The sequence below is a fragment of the Trichogramma pretiosum genome, unplaced genomic scaffold (assembly GCF_000599845.2).
Source record: "Trichogramma pretiosum strain Unisexual culture from Peru unplaced genomic scaffold, Tpre_2.0 scaffold27, whole genome shotgun sequence".
NCBI lineage: Eukaryota > Metazoa > Arthropoda > Insecta > Hymenoptera > Trichogrammatidae > Trichogramma > Trichogramma pretiosum.
The window spans coordinates 459,813-480,278 of record NW_019641694.1 but is presented as its reverse complement, the minus strand read 5'-3'; the positions used below and the strand labels follow the sequence as shown (position 1 = coordinate 480,278).

The window sequence follows — 20,466 nt, the reverse complement described above, 5'->3', positions numbered from 1 at the left end:
GAGATAAGTTACAGCGAGGCGGCGAGAGAGTTCTAAAATTAGAAGGATGGGGCTCCGACGAGGAGTGCTTTTTTCGCGCAGGACGAGCGCGCAGGTGAGTTCGAGAAAGTGCGCAGCGCACGTGGATCTGTGCGCATCCACGTGTGCTGCTGTATATAATATATATATGGACGGATGTCAAGGTTTGCGTAGCGTAGCGATCGTCGCTGCAGCAACTTGTGCGCGCGAACGACACTCGATCGGCGACTTAGATTAATAATGCCTCGAGGCATTTATAATTAGATACGTGTCGCGTATCGTCGTCTTCTCTTATGTTGCACACGCACGAGTTTCATGCTTATGAATTCCCGCCCGAGTTTATGCGATTGACTCACCATTGCATCGACACTTGTTGGGGGTAGGTTTCTAAGTGTGAAAAAATTCGATAACAAACAAACACAAGAGTTCCATAATAAAAATTCATAATTTTCTCTTTAATTTTGATAAACACTACCTAATACATTTGTCCTTCTTTGTACCACATTTTATATATTTATATATTAACATTTGGGTGAGAGTACGATGAAGCACGTACGTCAAGCTTTATAGGCAAGAGCTTAGCGTGCTCTCTCGGATCTCGTCTCGATTCTCTTTTTCGCATTTTTTTTTCGTTTTTCCTCTTTTTTGTCCACCTGTAGCTCAAGTGGAATTTACATTTTACAATTGGAAAAAACATAACGCACACAAACACGCACTAGTGACGTTTCCTCGAGTCTTTCAACAAGCAAAGTTGCTAAATTTTGCTCGCTTGCGCACGCTTTCTATTTTTTTTCTTTTTTTTTTTGCATTTTGTTCTCTTGATTAAGTGAATGGATTTGCGTGGCTCATTCCGCATGTAAACATGCTCACGCGACTCGCAAGCATTGCTGTATTCGCTCACTCGCTCGCTCGCTCACTCACACGCGCACGTATACATTGCATGACGCACTCGATTGCGGGATAAAGCATTCGCGCGCGAACAATTACACATAGCGTAAACTTATAAACACACGCACAGACACAGACATGGACTTGGTAAATTCGCGCGGCATGTCACTTAATTCTTTGTGTGACGTTGAATCTAATCGTGTATACGTACGCATTAATGCATATATGTTTGTACACATTATAAAATATAACATAAATATACACACACACATCTGTAGTTAAAAAGGTTTATATAGAATGATACGTCGATAAAAACCATTTACCAAATCTCGAGTTAACAAATAAAAATTCAAATTGGGTCGCATTCAATATCATAATAATATATGTGTGTGTATGAATATCAGTAATAATAAATACGATATACCTCTGAACACGCGATTCCCTAAATCAACGTAAACGTATTCACATGTGCACGATTTAACTTTTTTCTCACTCGCTCTTTCTTCCATTTAGCAACAAAACAAGGATAAATACATTAAAATTGATATACATATAGACGCACGTAATTAGTACGGCGTGTGCACTCTTGCAAACCTATTACGTGTACAATGTACATATACCTACGTAAAGACGCAAGTTACAAAATAACGCAACGAAAGACTTTTTGAGACGCATAAAAATTGTTAAAATCGAATTATACAATATATATATTTTTCTCCAGTATAGAAACGATACAAATTTTACACACAGAGTAATAACAATCAATAAAAACATAATCATGATCTTTAAATACAATGGCATACACATACAATATAAGACGTCTCGAGGATGTGACATAAAAAATGTGTCCATCGCTCTCATTTTTTTAATCGAATAAAACAGATACAAGATATATATAGTAATGTTATGTACAACAATATATAGAAAGATCGCAGCAGCAGGAAAGCCTTTTTTTTATTTTTTTAGTAAAAAGTTGATAGCGAGTGTTTCTTTGTTACACGCGCTATCTCTTTGTATATATTTGCCAGTCGTAATTCGTATAAGAAGCTGTAGTTACAACTCTCCGCAGCTACCGACGAACAGTCTCATCTTTTTTTCTTTGCTTTTTCGCGCAATTCACTTACACACATACATACACACATGCATTCGAAATGTTGCGATAAAAAGAGATCTACAGCTCGGAAGTGACCTTTGCAGCTTTTCCACGTACACGCACGCATGCATACACAAGAGCACGTTATGCATATTATTTATCTTGGCGCTCGAGTTTACGAAGCGCGCGTGATGTGCTGCATTTATGTATAGCGTATATTCAATATAGAAATAGCTTTTCTATCGTTGCTATTAATAATTTTTTTTCTTAAATAATCATTTGCACAGGCCACTGTCTCGGCTGATTTTTCTTTTTTTCTTAGCTCACTTCGTACGCATTGTGGCTCGTATATAAAATATGAGAGTAATGCGTCTTCTATTATATCTCTAGCAGCATGAATTTATGCCTTTTAAGTATTAAAATATTTATCGCGTGGCTGGTTTGTGTTAATTAACTTGTTTATTATACGAACATGTATGTCTCTCTTTCTCGCTCTCGAGGCTCTGAAAAATCATTAGTGCACGTTGTCATATATATACAGGTTGCGTATATATATTTAAGTATAATATATGAAAAAGAGAATGAGCCGATTTTGCTGTGCGCACATACCAATGTCAGGTTAATTAACACAACACACAACGCACACCACTTTTCAGACAATATACATAATAATATAGTTTTTTTCTTCAATATAACTTATACATATTTCTGTGTCTTTACAGCTCTTACTCGTGATCAATGAAATTATCATTAGTTTTACAATGGTTAGGATTATTATTCACTTAATATTTATTAAAATTGTATTTATTGTTCACCAAGCTGAAGAAGTAAGAGATCTAAAAACGACGATTGTTTCTCATTGCATATGGTTTTTTTATCTTTTCGCATACATATTTGTGTACCTTTTTTTTACATTTTTGTTTCATAGATAAATATATGTACTTGAGTAATCATTTCTTATGTTACCCGATGTATATTTTTTATACACCCTTCGTTCACAATTAATGTAAATATATTTATATTATGTGCAATAATTCAATGTAACTGCTCATCAATCGACGCAAATATTTTTCACCGTGACTATGAATTTTTCGTAAGCTTATAATCGAAGCATTATCCATTCCACAATGAAAATGCATTCTCTTTTTTTTTCAAGCTATTTAGGATAATCCATCCGCGCTCGTTATTACAATATACAAATATTTTTCTCTGTACTATTTACAATTAAATTTTTTCTCTTTTTTCGTTAACCACTTATTCTCATTTTCTTATTGTTGTTCTCATAAATAATTGATTCATTTAGGTGTTTACAATTTATAGGTTGGCTTTATGTACACGTGCCATATGTACATATAAATATTCATTTAACTTTTTTTTCGCTTTGCATTTTTCGACTGCGGAAAAAAGGCCTCTTTTTCTTACAAATTTTTCAAAAATAGCTTCTAGTGTCGGTATTATTTTTACATAGGTATAACGCAACAGGCCTTTTTTCCTATGCCTCGATTGCTAATTCATTTAATCCTTTAACTTATATCATTAACATTATTATTGTTGTTGTTTTTATTAGTATTTATATTAATGTTACTATTATTAGTATTAAATTATGTATTCTCAGTGTTATTGTTATCTATAATAGTTATGCACAATAATATAAGTAAATTTCTTTTCTCTTGTTTGCGAATTCTTTGACTAACATACTGACGATCGATACTGTTTTAAAATAAATTAAGCATTTCTACTCGAATTTGACTGAGTACTTAATTGAGCTAGCGAGAATTCTGAATTGGCTGCAAAACCAATGGAATTTTTTTTCATTCTCACACATACTCGAATCTCTCGGTTATTGATGTGTGAACGCGCGCACTATATGAGAAATCAAAATTATTAAGTCGCGCACACAGAGGCCAAAATCACCCCCTTAAAGCTTTATTTTACACGTGTAAAAATTCCATCAGGCAAAGTATTATTAGGTTTTTTAAATCGTTTGTTTGTTTGTGCATGTCAACGGAAAAAGAAATGTATTACACTTTAAAGTTTATTACGCATGTGTAAAGCGTACTCGAAAATACCACTTAGTCCCTTTGAACATTCATATATATAAATACGCTAGCTTGCTGAGAGAAAAATGTTGCCGTATCACAGAGTAGTTCGAAGTGACGGTTGTAAATGTTTTTATTTTGCTGTTTCTGTTTAATCGATTCCACGCATGAAAAAGAATAACTGTAGAAGCAACTTAGATTAAAGCACTTTTTGTTTATAAGACCGATTCAATCTGCTTTATTTCTTTCTCGGGTTGTTCCTGAGGCGATGGAGCAGTTTCTATAATCTCAGGAATATCATCTTCATTCTCTTCCTCGATGTCTTCGTCGATGGGAGTCAATGTATCTAATATCACAGGCTGAGTCTGTAAAAGTAGTCGCAAAAAATGAGTTTTGATATACTATTTAAAACCAGCAAGATATAGGGGTTGAAATGTTTACCTGCGGGGTGATGCAGCGTTTCATCATAGGAGCCACGAAGCTCGTTATGGTGCTAATTAAGAAGCAAAAACCTCCCATGTAAAATGTTATTCCGTAATCATTAGTTAAGTCGTAGAGTGTACCGGCCATCGGTGGGCCAGCGATGGCAGCGACGCCTCTGAATAAAATTAGCAGACCGAAGGCGTTCGTCAGTTTATCAAGGCCCAATAAATCCACCAGAATTATTGACGTAAGGGAAATGTAACCGGCTGTAAGGATGGAAAAGATCTCCAATGAAATGACAGTAAACATATTATGAAATGTATGAGTAAATTATCGAGATGTGCACGTACAAATGGCGATGCCGAAGAAGGTGCTCATTATCATGTAGTGCATCGTCGTGGTGCAGAGAGGTGTCAAAGACACGGCAATCGTTGCCACGATCAAGCAGATGTTGTTGAGCAGAAGCGAGTCAACTTGCGGGAAATCTGCCACGTAGCCACAAGCCACTCGACCAATGGTGTTGGTGATTCCAATAACCGATACCAAGAACGAGGCTTGCTTCTTTTCGACTCCCTGTGGAAAAAGATAACGAGTAAGTGAGAGCAAGTGTGCCCAGCAAGCGTGTCAAGAATGATCCTTGAAAAGGGGCTATACGAACGTTGGCAACAGCTGCTTCAACGAGGTAGAAGAAAGGAATGTAGAGGCCAGCCATGCCGAATACGTTGCTGATGCAGATGAAGAGAAATACTGGATTTTTCAAAAGGGTCAAATCCATCATGGTTCCCAGGGCTTCTTTGAACGATTCGGGTAACTCCAGACAGGGACAAAGTGGTTCTGTAAAAGAGCGATCGAAAAATTAGCGAGTGTCGTTTTCTGTTACGCTACAACACGCGTGAACGCTGAACTTACGCTGGGGGGCTCTCTCGATATCAGCATCCTTTGCGTCAACACCTCTGACGGACTTTGGGAGGGAAATGACACTCTGACGATAGTTGGCCAACGACTTTTGGCTCTGGTACTCGGGAAGATTAATGACGCTACCGCTGTAGAAAATATCCTTGCGCGACAGTGGCCTCACCATCGATGGTTTCTCCCTTGGTATGCGCATGTTGCTCGTTGTGAACGTGATGCTCTGATCGTCCTGCGAAGAAATAAGCCAGATTTTACGTTGGCCGTTGTACCGCCGTATTTATGGTTAAAGTTGCATCGTGACAGAAGACTTACGTCGAGATCGGCGTTGTTGTTACGGGATCCCAACATACTGCTGTTGGAGAGTCTCAGATTGAAACTCTTACGAATGTCGCCATTGGAATTGAGGGTTGTGCGAGAGTTCTTGATGGCGCTGAGGCTCGGCTTGTAACGCTCGCCGGTGCTGGTCTTGCGAATGCGATCGAAGAACGGTACCGAGCCGTTCTTCGGCAGACCTTGCACGTGAGTGGTGAAGGCCGGTTGCGAGGCGTTTCGCGGAATGGCGGCGGACTTGCTGGCCCCCTGCTCGGTGCTGCTCTCGAGGACCGCTTTGATGGTGCTGCTTCCGGTGGCCGCTGCCGACGTGGTCTGCTCGTCCTTGGCGGGCTCGTCGATGCCTTTGCGACTTCGCGATTTGATGGACGAACTCTTGAGGTCGCTACTGCCGCTGTGACTGGTAGCCCCCGACGACGAGTGCTCCTGGACTTTGACCTCCGATATAGTGGGCAGCGTCGGCACCGTCGGCACTGGTGTCACACACAAGTTATACAATTAATATTTTAGCTTGGATTAATTTCGTCAAAGCTCCTAATTGTATACGCGCATCGAGCTACACCCGTTGTGCGTATCGTTCTGATTTTTGACCCCGTAATTTGCGTCTCGGGCATCGTACGCGTAAGCGACATGACTCTCTTACCAGGCACTAATTGGTCTAAATTGAAGCTTGAGTGGACGCCAGGGTCAACGTTGATCGGCATCTTCATTCTCTTTTCCATCGATCCATCTGGTAGTTGGACCATGAAGTAGGAGCCGCCGATGCTTCCACGTTCCATCTGGAAACGCTTCTCCTCGGCCATTCGCTGCAGCAGTGGTTTCACCGACGAGGCCTTTGGGTACTGCAACGGTCTCATCAGCGCGCCAAAAATCTATTAGCATAAATTGCCCGCATTCGGTCAGTTTTCCGTGCGAACGCAGCTCGTATATAATTTTGCGTACACGCTAAACGTGTCATGCGATCTATGTATCAAGTTTGACACGCCGACATGTATACATTACAGCGCATTTCAGGCTTGAATAATTGCAGCGCGACTATTAATCGTCGTCGTCGTCGTCGTCATCGGCGCGCATTGCACGGAGTGAATTGTGCGCCGAGTTTCAACGCGTATACATGTCAATCCTTCGGCATATTGTTAGCAACGAGAGGATAACATTCCACGCAACGTTAATTTTAATCAATTTTTCAAATCGTTTTTACCTACGCGAGCTGCGCGTGTTTATACTTCGCGCTAATGAAGCTAGAACGTATATATTTAATATTTATATACACACTGCGATTGTGCAAGACGTGACACGACGTGACATTTTGTAAGGCTGATTCTTTTTTCTTGCAAAAACCGAGTCACCTATGATAAATATTTCATATGCGTCGAGCAAAAGACTTTGTGGCGAGTAAACACAGGACGATTTTGTTGTTTCATTGTAACTGATTTAACGCAATCAAACTCAATTTAAATCGCATCGTCCGTACGTACAAGACGCTGTGAGGACGCCATAAGCGGCATACCGATCGAATTGTAGTATATAAGCGCGCATAACGCGAGTATAAGTACTTGAAGAGTATTTTTATTTTTTGTTTGTGTCAGACGCACATTATTTTTCTGCATCATCCGCTCTCAAGAAAACGCGTAGTATCTGAAAGCGCACAAATTGCGAAATTCAAAAAGAACGCGAATCATTTTACGCGAGGCATACTTATTAGCGGAAAAATAAACGTATACGCAGAATCCACCGGAGAGTCCAATAGAGATTAGATAAGAAATCGTTGTAGGATAAAAAGAGAGAATGAAAAAAAAAAAAAAACAATCGGCTACAGACCACGCAGTTGAGAATGAAGCCAGCCAAAATGAGATTCGCCCCTTTCCATTTGTATTCGTCCAGAAGTATGTTGGCCAGAGGTGCGAACAGAAAGGTCCCAAAGCCCGAGCCGCACACGGCGATCCCAGTGGCCAAGGACCTCTTCGTCTCGAAGTAATATCCCACACATACAACGGCAGGAAGATAAATAAGCCCAAAACCAATACCTGAAAAATAATAGAATAAAAAGCGCTTATAGCTAGTTCAAGCGTTGGTTTATCTACTCTTTTTTTCGGATTGTATACTCAAAATCTTATCAGTTGATCTTTTTGCCTTTGATAATTCAAATATGCTATAGAAAAATAATCAATATGACCGATAACGGTAAACGAATATCTACAAATTTGGAGTTAATTAATTTGATTTTAATCATCTATGTGATTATGGAATAAAAAATTTTAAATATTCAATTTTTCGATTACATCGGTTTAAGTACAAAAATTGCTTATCGTGGCGAAATATTTGTTACTTTCTTTTTTTTAGATTAATATTGACGAAATTAATCAAATTCTTTGAAATGTATAGGCATTGTTAAGTTAAAATTGAATGTTATATTTGCCGACATTGTGCATTGAAAAGAAGAGAAATAAACGATTGTAGTCAAGTTTCGGAAATAACTCTTTTTTCAAGGAATACGCGAATTGGCTAGTTATATTTCAAGAAACATACAAAGCTTGCGCAAGAGAAAGAGAAAGAGAGAGAGAGAGGGAGAAGGAGGGAAAAAGCTGCGTTGAGAAATGTAAAAATGCATCGCAAGCTTCGATGTGTGGTAATTCGATTAAGAAGCTCTCTTTCTCTCTTTCTCAGCTTATTCAGCTTTAATATGCCTGTGTCAGAGTTTTGTTTACGAGTCGAAGTCGCTTGCACTATTTATACGCCGCCTTTGTTATAACACGAGCGATGCACGCGTTAATAACTTTGCGCAGCGCTCTCAAAGTGTAGTGAACTTGGTGGGCGGGTTGCTCATCGGGCTTGGCTGTGTACGTGAGCGCGTGTCGTGTGTGCGTGTCCGAGTGCGTACGATAGCTTGTACGCAAAAATAGGAATCGCACATTGCGAATGACAGTGCAACAATTTGGTCGCGAGAAAGAAAAAGAAGAAGAATTTAGTTGAGAGAAAATACTGACCTCCGAGAACGCCGTAAGTCATCATGAGCATGGTGACGGACTTGGCGAAGGTGGACAGAATGAAGGCCAAGGTGCCAAGGATGCTGCCGGCTATGCAGACGACTCGGCAACCGTACTTGTTGGTGAGCGCGCTGACGACGGGCCCAGCCATCAAGTAGACGCCGGATAGCAGCGAACCGGCCCAGGTGACCTTGCTCTTGCTCTCATCGAAGTAGGTGCACAGATCGCTGAGGAACACGCCGAAGGTGTAGGCGATGCCGTCGACGATCATGTTGCACATGAAGGAGGCGAAGACGATGACCCAGCCGTAGCCGCCGTCGGGGGGCGGCGGTATGTCATGGTAATCGCAGATCGAGCCGGCCTCCTCCTCGGGCGAGTTGGCTGGGTCGTCGCCGAGGCCGTCGTCGGGTCCGCCGCCCGTCAGCCGGGCCTGCTCCTCGGTCGAGTACTCGCTCTCCGTCTGTAACAGGCACGAGACCGCGATCGAGCGTTAGTCGAGACACGTGCACGAGGGCCAAATAAGCTCGGAGCTTTGCAGCTAAATATTTGACATTCGGCTCTACGTGAATTAGGCGTAGTCGCTAATAGGGGGTATATAGAAGCACAGCGTACACATAGCGCCTGCGTAGGCCCCTCGAGTTCGGCAGAACGGAGCAGAGCACGCGAATCAGCTGATCGTAGCAGCAGCTTCATAATAATAGTATCACAAGCCGAGAGAGAGAAAGAGAGAGAGAGAGAGAGAGCAATCACTATGTGTACGCTGTACTTGGTAAAAGACAGTTTACAGAACATGTCGAGAGATTATGGTCGAGAGAGAAGGTATAATATCTAATATAGCCCACACACCGACCGTGCTGATCTTGCGAACGCGACGAGAGCCGTAGCCGCTGTACTGGGACTTGCTGAGCGAGACCCTGGACACGCTTGTCGAGTCCATCCTGCTGCTGGCCAGCTACGAGGCAGTCACTTTGGAATCACTCGATGGAGGATAAATGTCTGTCGCGTGTCGCGTGTGTGTATATCAGAGTAGTTGTACGCACCGAACCGAGTAGCACAACACTCTACTACTGTACTACGACTACTGTGCGTGCCGCGATAGGCGCGATGTGCACGCAACGACACGGACGGCGACGAGAATCGAGCGCAGCACAAGCTCTCCCGTCGGCACTCAGCAGTCGTCGGTAGGCTCGTCGTTCGCAGCAGCAGCAGCCATGGCTTGTATTTGTTTATACACTGACAGCTGCTCCTCTGAGCGAGACTCGAGTTCTGCTTCTGCTGTCGCTGCTACTGTCGTCGTCGACGTTATTGTTGTTGTTGTTGTCGTTGTGGTCTACTCGCGACTTTGCAATCCACGACCAGTTGGGACTGTTAGGACAGTCCGAGGAGAAAGAGAGGCGCGATGTGCGTAAGAGCGCGTGCTGCCGTACACGATCAGTCTCACGCGAATCGGAGTTGCAAGCAGCAGCACGACGACGCCATGCCTGTGCTCCGAGCTGTACCTCTGCGTTAACGCTACTGCGCGAGCGAGCGCTGCTATATACCGAGAGCCGCAAGCAGCTGGCCGCCGCTGCTGCTGCTGTTGCTGCTGCTGCTCGTGCTAATATATATGAGTCATTTCACGTCAAGTCTCCTAGCGCGGCGCCCGCGCGGCATTATTAATCGAAATTGCTCAATTTGTAACTCGCCAGAAAAGCATCTAAATGCACCCAGAAAAAATATGTGCCATATGATTTTGATAGGAAATTTCCTCAGCTTTCCGATGATGAGGTCAGATTTTCCAAAATTTTTCATTTTCCCCGGAAAAACTTGACATAAACTTTCAAACTCAAATTTCTCAAAAACGGCATTTTTAAGATTTTTTTAAATAGTGCCAATCGAAAGCTGAGGAAATTTCCTATCGATATGCAAGTTTTCAGAGAGTACTTTTGATAATTACTTAATGAAATACAGCGACGAACGTGTAAAAACGTGACATTTCGGCCCGTGCGGCAGCTGTTCCCGCGCGCAGTACCCCGCGCGGCGCAAAATCTCACGTTTTTACACGTTCGTCGCTGTATTTCATTGAGTAATTATCAAAAGTACTCTCTGAAAACTTGCATATCGATAGGAAATTTCCTCAGCTTTCGATTGGCACTATTTTAAAAAATCTTAAAAATGCCGTTTTTGAGATATTTGAGTTTGAAAGTTTATGTCAAGTTTTTCCGGGGAAAATGGAAAATTTTGGAAAATCTGACCTCATCATCGGAAAGCTGAGGAAATTTCCTATCAAAATCATATGGCACATATTTTTTCTGATTGTATTTAGGTGCTTTTCTGGCGAGTTACAAATTGAACAGTTTCGATTAATAATGCCGAGCGGGCGCCGCGCTAGGAGACTTGACGTGAAATGACTCATATATTATATACTTGGATAGACACTGGCGCGATACGATACGCGTTCGTTTGCTCGGCTCGCTTGCCTCGCTCGCTCGTCGTCGTCGTCGTCGTTTTGCTTATACTTTCTTGTGCACTTGGCGTTTATGTGGCCGCGCACGCTAGAGTCACACGCCAGAGCCGAGCTCCCACTCCGCGGCGACGGCGACTATACTCCGAGTCTCGAGCTCGAAGCGAGCGAGTATAACAACGACTCGATACGTCGACCTATACGCACGCATTACTCTCCCAATGAATTATGAAAAATTTATGCCTCCACTCTCGCTCGACGCTGCCTCTGCGTGTGTGACTTTAGCCTGCTGCACTTTTTGCTGCACACACGACGAGCTTTATGCGCAGGCCACGAGTATGCGTACGTTCACCGGCCCTCCGCGCCCGAGTAACGCGAGTAATACGCCGACTGTGCAGCTCGCTTTTCGACTGTGCAGTTCGATGCCGCTGGTCACGGGCAGTCGACGGAAACGATCTAGCTCGCGCTCTCCAAAGAATGACTCAAAGTCACAAACAAAATGAGTCAACTCGACGACCGACGGAAGGACTCTCTTTGTCGCAGTAAACGCGCGGAAAACGAGGGCCTGCATTTATCGCTATTACATATCGTGGTGTGCGTTGCAGTTGAAATGCGCGCGAAACGCCTTTGCCGAGGCCGATCTACAAGGCGAGCCGAAAGCATCTCCGCTCAGCCGCTGTACAATATGCCTATAAAGCTGGTTCTCCAAGACTCGCGCACACGTGTAATTACATGTTCGCGATCGCTATTCTTACTCGTCAACCTGCTGGGATTATCTATATACGATCGAAGAGATAACGTTACACGGCGTCGCCGGCAATTCCAAATCTTTCGCAAGATAATACTCGTCGATAAGCCGGTCTTAAGGCTGCACGGACGCTTGGAATCGCGATCGGCTCTTCGACGAGATTGCAATTGAAGAGAAAAAAAAAATAGCGGCCCGAGAATATGCCTCGGCATTATTAATATGTAGGCAGTCACACGTGCGCTCGATTAGGCAGCACGTATAAAATCTCGCGATCGTGACCGAGCTTTTTTCTGCATCCACGCGAGAACGCGTGCTTGCGACAAATCGCATCTGACATTCGCGTCGAATCGCTCGCTCGGTCGCATCGGACCTCTGGATAAATGCCCATGTAACGATTATACACACAAAACCTGAACAATGATGATTCAATTAGCCTCGCACGCGCCTATGCGCGCACACAACACACACACACACACAAACAGAAACGCAGAGGCAGATACATAGCTGTCAGGGACGCAAAAACCCGTTCAAGGTTGCTCCACAAGCCTCGATCTCCGCGTACTGAGCGCGCGAAAACGTTTTTTTTTCTCTCTCTTCTCTTTCATTAAAAGCATCGCACATGAAAAAAGGATGATTATTTTATTTGCGCTCGGATGCTGCGCGTAATTATATGAAAAGTTGCGCTCGGCTTGCAGTTGCGCTGGCATGGCAGCGCATAAAAGCGCTGCCGGGCGGGCGAGCCGCGCGCGCAATTGATACACACTTATCGCGATTATCTCTCGTCGCTCGCGTTTGTGTATGCAGTTTGTCGTCTCGCTCTGGCTGCACGAGAACTCGTGATTCGCCTTTGCTTGTCCGATGGAGCGCGAAATTGCCCTCTGGTAATTCCGACACAACAATGCACACAACTGCAGTGGCATGTATCAGCTCGGGCAAATGCAGCGCGCTATACATCACGTCTATACGTCTTATGTAGAATCGCCTACCTTGTATCTGCTCGTCGACATGATATTACGCATGCGATACGAAAGCTCTCGTCGATAAACGTTTACAGTTGCTCGGGGAAGACGATCCGATGGGCAGATATAAGCAGGTAGCTTCGGCCCGTTCCCTACTGCCCGCTACTTCCTCTACGAGCTGGTCGTTGGCTGATCCGGAGAGGAGATCACCAGCGGCCGACGTCGACGACTGTGACGCGTTGACTAGTCGCGACTACGAGCCTACGCACGAAACAAAACTGACACCGCCACCGAGATCGCGGGCGTGCTGCCTTCTGATACGATCGGTCGTCGCGATTATCAGCGAGACAGCGGAGAGAGAGAGAGAGAGAGATACACACACGTAGGCCTGCGCGCCAATTCCAAATAAGCCAACACAGCTTTAGGTATAATAGGTGCGTATACACTGTAGATATACGCTCAACGACGCAAGTATCACGAGTAAATCTGCAGAATTAATTCGTAGTCGTCGTCGTCGTCGTCGTCGTCGTCGTCGTCACGGGCGCGTCGGAGAGGTGGTGGCTCGCTCGTGGGTATGCGCGCATCGCAGCTAGTGCAACGCGAGCTGGTAGTGGTAAAAGCTATGACTTACCGCGCGAGACGCAATGTGTAGGCCGTCATCGTCGGGCAGCTGATCCTCGAGCTGACTGTCGCGGCTGCTGGCGGGTCCCATTTGCTCTTGCTCAGCCGGCGGTCCAGCGGCCAAGAGGAACAGTGCAGTCAGCAACGATGTTGGCAGCAGCGGGGGCAGAAGCAGCAGCAAGCGAGCAGCTGGGGCTGTGAGGACGTCGCCTCATCGTCCCCCGGGGCCACCCGCCGCCGCAATTATAACCCCCAGAGACGCCAGCAGCAGAGAGCGATCAGCAGCGATAACCCGCGCACCAGCACTGCACGCACGCACCAGCCGACGAGACTTGCTCTCGCGTAAAAGCTCGCGATGGGCACCTGTGTGCTGGTGCGTCCACACGTCGGCACGAGAGAGTAGCAGCCGCAGCAGCTTCTAGACAAGCGAGTATTTGCCGTCGAATCTAGAGCCAATGTAACGCCACCCTCTCGCGCAGTAGTAGGCGAGAGCAACCAACCTACCGACCGATCGATCGGTTGGCGCTTGCGCGATATACCTAGACGCTCCGCGGGCAGCCCTTAATACGCCCGCAAGGACTGCCGTCGCGCGTCGTGTTGTGCGTGCAGCTTTCCATGTGGCTCTCTCTCTCTCTCTCTCTCTTTCGTTATCGCTGCTACTGCTGCAGCTCGAGCTTCGACAACCCCTTCAAGGTCGTATCGACGGATGGAAACGTGATCGCTGCCATGGCGGTTCGTTCGCTCGGTAGCTCGAGCGCGCATCGCCACTTTATTGTCTTTCTCTGCTCTTTTTCTCTATGTATAATAATCGCCTCGCTAATATGACGCCTGCTTTTGGCTCCTCTCTGTCTAGTCGAAGCGCCGCTGCAATTACGCGATGCATGTAAACCCCGTCGACCCACTTGGTTCAACTCCACTTGAGCTCAACCCTGACAAAAAAGCTTTTCCTTTCTTTTCTTTTTAAAGCCAAATTACTTGACATTTTCTTTCCGTAATCGCCTATTCAGTCGAGCTTTTTTCTCTCTCTCTCTCTTCTCTTTTTCAGCCAGCGCCGATGTAATATAATTCCTTTCATGACTCGTCAACTTTATCACTGCACCAAGACCTTCTTTGTCTCTTTCGTATACTCTTTTATGCATCAAGCGCTCGGTATTAAGTAATGCGCGCGCCCATGTAAGGTATTTATTTGTGCGAATGCGCATTCGCACTCGGACAATCGCACGTGTAGGCATGAAGATATCATTATAAACGTATTAGATTTATGCCTAGCAGTGGAACTTTTTTTATCCATGACACTGTTGGAAAGTATCTCTATCGCGCGATGCATTTTTATTATTATCATGAGCTTCGACTTTTTCATGCTACAAAACGATATGTTTACAATTTTTTTTTTCTTGCACGAACTCGATAATTTTTCCAACAACCTTACTGAATTCTAAATTATCTAATAATGCTTGAAACAAAAGATAATCTATTGATTTTTAAATTGAGAAATCGTAACATTTCCGCGAAAAAATATTACCTTGACAGTCGTCATATGAGCGAGTAAACTATTTTCCAACGTATTCCACTGGTAAAATTTGTTATCGGTGCTTTCGTAATTACATTAACCGAAGTATTATAAGTAGGTAATAATACTTTTAAGTGTTACTATTATTTACAAATGTTACTTTTCATGCAAAATGTTCAAAACGTATTAACAGTTATTTTTCACATATATTAAATGCTTTATATTATCATGAATATTGTCAAATCATTACACTGCAAATGCCAGCATAAAAAAAGAATGATGAAACCAATCAGGTAAGCCACATCAGGAAAGCAGTCAGCAAAATTGGATGATAAAAATTCGAGTTAATTGTGTTGTAGGAAATACTTCAAATAACGTCATCATAATCTCATTCTTTAATTTTACCTCAAAAATTCTTTCAAAATTCCCGCGCCATAGCTATCAAACGAAAATTAAAAAAATTTAGTTTCTCTGTTTTGATAATGCAAATATCTTTAAAGTTTATTATTCAAACGGTATATGAAATGTTTCTGTCAAAATATTGCATAACGCTTGTAAAAACAATCCGACAACTCGATTATGCTAATAAGTAAAGCAGGTAAATGCGTTGATAAAACCTTGATATATCAACGATTCTTACGAGAGTAGTTACGAAATTAATGAGAAAAAAGATCAGAGGGATTTAATCAGGCATTTACTGCCGAGCGATTGTACAAGCGCCAACTCGGTAAAACTCGGTATAACGAGCGTTTGTTCTGTAGGACCATTAGAAAATTGAAAGATGCGATCATGTGCTATAATATCGAAAAAGGGTAAGACTCGATCCACTAACGGTAAGGCAGTTATTTTGTAAGAGGCCAAAATTCTAGGGGAACGCACGATCTCGTTGGCAAGGCTTGGAGAAGGCGCGTCGGTTTTACACACACATACACACAGAAACGGAGTTGCTTGGGCGCGATAGATCGAAAAGTGCCAACAGGCGCGGATATTCCAATGTATCGCTTATGTGTTGGGCAAGCTGCGCGCGCAGACAGCTCCGCTTCGGCATCAGCGCGCAACATATTGGAGCGCGTCGGGGTTTCGGCGTCCCCTCACCTCGACTGCAGCAGCTTGTGCTCCGTTATAAGCCCACGCCGCCGCTATAGCCGCCGCCGCCGCCGTCGTCGCCGCTGCACAGTTCGCTGTGTATGTAACGTAAGTTTGTACGCGCTCCGGCCGTAAGTAGTGGTGTAGTAGTGCAAAGAGCAAACGCGTGGGGTGTTGTTGTTGTTTTCGTAGCCGTCGTGTACGCGTCGTCGACGAGTGCATCGATTATTTATTATCAGCGCAGGTTCCAGACCTCAGCACCGAAGCCCGTTCGCAGCCGCACGAGTGCCATTGATCAGCAGGTGAGTTTGCTCTCCATATTTTTTTCCACATATAGTTTGAGATAAGATGAGTGCAACCGTTGCTTGTCATCATTACGAACTGCAGTGCAGCGACGCCGACTCGTTCTTATCTGGCCGACGAATCGGTCGTGAATTTTTCTCTCTCGAAACGCGAGCGCGTCTCGTATCGCGTCGGACACGCGTTAAAATTTCGTCGTCTCGTGCAGCGCGAAGCCCGAAATCATGGAAATGCTACAATCGTAATCTGTACCGGCTCGGCTTTCTCCCGCCTGAAAGTCCGATAGTCGAAAGCGTACGTTGACTCGTACGGCTGTGTGAGTGGACTCGCGCGCGCGTCCGTGTGTTTGTGTGTGTGTGTATGCACCCTTGCGTCGTCTCGTTCATTCCTCTCCCCCCCATTTCTGGAGCGCACTCGGCTCGAGCCGCGCTCGTTGTATCCTATATGCTGTGCGCGCGCTTTGACCACGTAGTTGTATAGGTGCGTGCGTATAACGTACCGAACGTATATATGCACATAGCATACGGCCTTGCCGAGACGCGCACTCGGCGGCCTGTAAACAAACGCTCGGCCGAGCAGACCTATGTTGTGCGCGAGGTGCAAACTTGCGAGACGCTGCACCGCAAGCATCGAATTGGTCCCTTTTCGGCACTCACGCGCTGCACGTCTCCCGCGTACTATAATGCACATGTCTCTTACATAAATTCAATTCTAGGCACTGCAGCTCTCGTTCTATTAATAGGCCCCAACACGCTTCGGTATATTTTATAACGCTGGACTATGGTCGCGCAGCGCATGACCTCTCTCTTTTTTGGCTCTGCTTTCTCCCATGCTGTTGTAATCGAGCCCACACGTTCTTTGAATTCCTCTCTCTCTCTAAGTCTCGATTTTAGTCGATAGAGTCTAAATAGACGCGCCAGTCTATTGCACCGGCACTTAAGCGCTCGTTCGTCTTTGCAGCACACCATGAAGTTCTCCGAGGGGGACCAGGTCCTCGCTAAGCTTCCAAACTCCAAGGACTTTGAAAAAGCTCGAGTGGTTGATATCAAGGGCGGCAAGTACAAGATTCAATTCAAAGGAGGGGTAGAGCACACTATCCCCGAGAGCGATGTCAAGGTAAGCGTTTCTAATTCGAGTAATTTTCTCTTTTTTTTCCCTCCAAGACTTTACCCAATTTTTGTATCGATCTTGTTATAGGCACAGAGAGTTTCCCGGAGCAGATCTCGTGGAAGACCCCCAGCAGCCAAACCCAAAAGTCCAGCTGTTACGAGAAAAAAGTCGCCCGCTCGCAAATCACCCGCCAGAAAGAAGTCCCCGGCTCGAACGACCACCGCGTCGCAAGCCAGAAAATTGTCTGTGCGAGCGGCTCGTCAAGCCAAGGTCACTCTGTCCAGGCTCGATGATCCCACGGACACTTCTAGCGACACCGACGTGACCGAACGCTCCAAAAGCGTCCTCGATGACGACTACGCTCCACTGCAAACGCGCTTGAAGGACAACGTGCGAGCCACCAGGCGCTCCATACGCATAGCAGCCAGTGCCTCGAAAGCCGAGACAGAGAAGAAACTTTACCAGTTGAGAGGGGCCGATAGAGCAGCGTCTCTGCCAGCTGAAAGAAAAAATCAGTACAAAGTTTCACCTGACGGAAAGTCCAGAGGAATGTCGGCTCAACGCGATGAGGATTTATTGAAAATCATCGCCTACGATAGTGAAACTGATGTCGACGTTGAATCGGATGGGTCAAAATCCAAAAAAGCAAAAGCCGATTTGAGCAAACCCCAAGAATGGGGAGGTTGGCTTGGTGCTTTGTTTCTCTCATTTGCTTTACCACTGGGAAGTATTTTATTGCAAATGGCATGTGGCAATGAACAGTGCAGTCAAAAACTATTGCGCGTACCCCGTTTGAGAGACTTGAAGCAATGGAGGAACTTCATTAGTTTGGAGGCATCGTTAGCGTATGCCGGATTTATTGCTTTTGTCTCGATTATGTCAATTTTACCGATTGGCAGTACCGTCGATGGTCAGCAAAGCCGCTCCGGTAAACTGCAGTACCGAGTGAACGGTAAAAAAATTTTCATTACTGTTATCGTATATCTCAATTTAATTTTATTGAGTGACTTATTTTTCTTTTTCTTTTTTTGCAGGTATTTTCACCTTGATTTTATCATCAGCCATTTTTGGAGGCTGTGTTTATCAAGGTTACGATGTCGTTAATTTTTTGCTTCACAAGTCTTTGCCACTAACGGTTATTGGCGCAATATTTGGTGTTCTTCTGGCTATTATATTGTACATCAAAGGAGGTAAAGTGCCCGTGTCCCGTTTGAATATGTACGGTACTACCAACAGCGTAATTTATAATCTTTGGCAAGGGCGAGAAGTCAATCCTAGATTCGGAAATCTTGATATAAAAGTCATAATTTTCCGCACTGCTATCATTGGAACGGTAAACCATTTATTCACCATTTGAATCATTAATGTATGGAAAAATAACTAATGGTAAATTATATTATTGATAGACTCTAATCGATTTGGCTGCAATCGTAAAAATTGTCAAAGAAGCTCCAGTCTATGATTTAGATCACTTGAACTTGGCTACCTTGGGTGTTGCTGGTTTACAAATTTTCTACTCCATCGACTCCCTCGTATACGAATCTGTGTGGATGACATCTTTTGAATTCATGTATGAAGGAACTGGTTACATGCTCACGGTTGGATACTTAGTGTATCCTTATTTAGCAACTTTAACTACGAGATTCGCTTTATTCAACAAGTATGTATTATCGAAAATTCATCGTATCATCGTTGGATAATTTGGAGATTTTATAAGCTATTAATTTTCTGATTTATTACAGAGTCAACATACCCATTTACTCGTTTTGCATTTTCATCGCTCTATTTTTCGCTGCATTTTTCGTTTATCGCAAATGCAATAATCAGAAAAACGAGTTCAGGAAGAATCCATTTTCATCTTCTCTTTCTCGTAAGTCCATTATACCATTATACATCTTATCAATTGTTTTATTTATTCGATAATAAAAACTTCGTTCTTTCACAGATTTAGAAACGATCCCGACCAAGCGTGGAAAGCGTTTGATCGTGTCAGGATTCTGGGGCTATGTAAGACACCCGAACTATCTCTGCGATATTTTGATGCACATTGCTCTAGCTGGATTTAGCTATTCCCTTGATATCTTGCCAGCTTTTCTAGCGCTTCAAGTAGTTTTCTTACTTTGTCACAGAGCCACTCGCGATAACGCACGTTGCGCGAAACGGTATGGCTATGCTTGGGAGCAATATTGCTCTCGAGTGAAATACATGATCCTCAAGCCAATATTTTAAATAGCTCGGCTACTTCGTATCAAGTGAAGTTTTTGATTTTTTGAAAACTTTCACATGAATTACGCCACAATTGAATACAGTTTTTCTCAAAGAAAAAAACCGTCGTCAAGATAAAATGCAATTTAAGTGTCAAGTTAACAAGTGGGACCTTTAGCGGCCTTAGTGAATAAACTTTTGGCGTACCGCATTGACCCTGCGAAACGAAATGAGTGCGACTTTTCAAAAATGTATACACTCATTCGCTTGTCGGATCTCGTCGTAAAGTAATGATAAATTTTTAAAATTTAAGAAATTAGGTGGTTTATAGATTACACAAACACATCTTAGTTTATTTAAGAAAAGTATTTGTGCATGACATTCATCGATATGGATAAGATTTTTTATACTTGAAGAAATTTTATATTTTTATTTATAAATATACATGTAATTAGATGTATGGACAAGTATCGTTGTATAGAAGCGATTTTATGAATATATTTGGTAATCAAATAATTTTTCAACACCAAATTGATAAGAAAACTAGGATAAATATTTAGAAAAAATATAAAAACCGAATAATTAACTTAGTTTCCGTGAAATCGTGTATTGGCGCCCTTTTTGTATAGATGTATACGTTTTACTCGTGAGATGGCGTGTTTATCAATCGTGTCGATGATCTCTACTATAAACAGCAGTTCCGTGATCAAAACAATCTTATGTATGTACATAATATGAATTGTATTTTAGTACTGATCAAGTACAACTTGCTATTTTTTAAAATTTATTCTTAG

General features: G+C 43.7%; 2 protein-coding genes across 4 annotated transcripts; one reads left to right on the top strand and one right to left on the bottom strand.

Annotated features, from left to right (window-relative positions):
- Window positions 1-444: 444 nt before the first annotated feature.
- Window positions 445-13,898, bottom strand: LOC106648060 (monocarboxylate transporter 8). Of its 3 annotated transcripts, none has more exons than XM_014364716.2 (10): window positions 9,541-10,212; window positions 8,691-9,150; window positions 7,525-7,730; window positions 6,347-6,575; window positions 5,686-6,176; window positions 5,371-5,602; window positions 5,120-5,295; window positions 4,812-5,034; window positions 4,480-4,727; window positions 445-4,403 (listed from the first exon to the last, which is right to left on the bottom strand). In XM_014364716.2, the coding sequence occupies exons 1-10, from the start codon at window positions 9,625-9,627 to the stop codon at window positions 4,254-4,256; spliced, it is 2,502 nt and encodes an 833-aa protein (XP_014220202.1). In that variant the 5' UTR covers window positions 9,628-10,212; the 3' UTR covers window positions 445-4,253. The 3 variants fall into 3 exon arrangements, with proteins under 3 accessions (XP_014220202.1, XP_014220203.1, XP_014220204.1); XM_014364717.2 differs by lacking the exon at window positions 9,541-10,212 and adding an exon at window positions 13,472-13,898 and having other exon boundaries at window positions 4,254-4,403; XM_014364718.2 differs by lacking the exon at window positions 9,541-10,212 and adding an exon at window positions 12,868-13,131 and having other exon boundaries at window positions 4,254-4,403.
- A 1,697-nt stretch (window positions 13,899-15,595) lies between these two features.
- On the top strand, window positions 15,596-19,714 carry LOC106648081 (lamin-B receptor). Its single transcript, XM_014364758.2, has 7 exons — window positions 15,596-16,359; window positions 17,318-17,473; window positions 17,555-18,419; window positions 18,502-18,800; window positions 18,874-19,127; window positions 19,210-19,337; window positions 19,413-19,714. Exons 2-7 carry the CDS (start codon window positions 17,324-17,326, stop codon window positions 19,694-19,696), a joined length of 1,980 nt encoding a protein of 659 aa, XP_014220244.1. The 5' UTR covers window positions 15,596-16,359; window positions 17,318-17,323; the 3' UTR covers window positions 19,697-19,714.
- The last annotated feature ends 752 nt before the right edge of the window (window positions 19,715-20,466 follow it).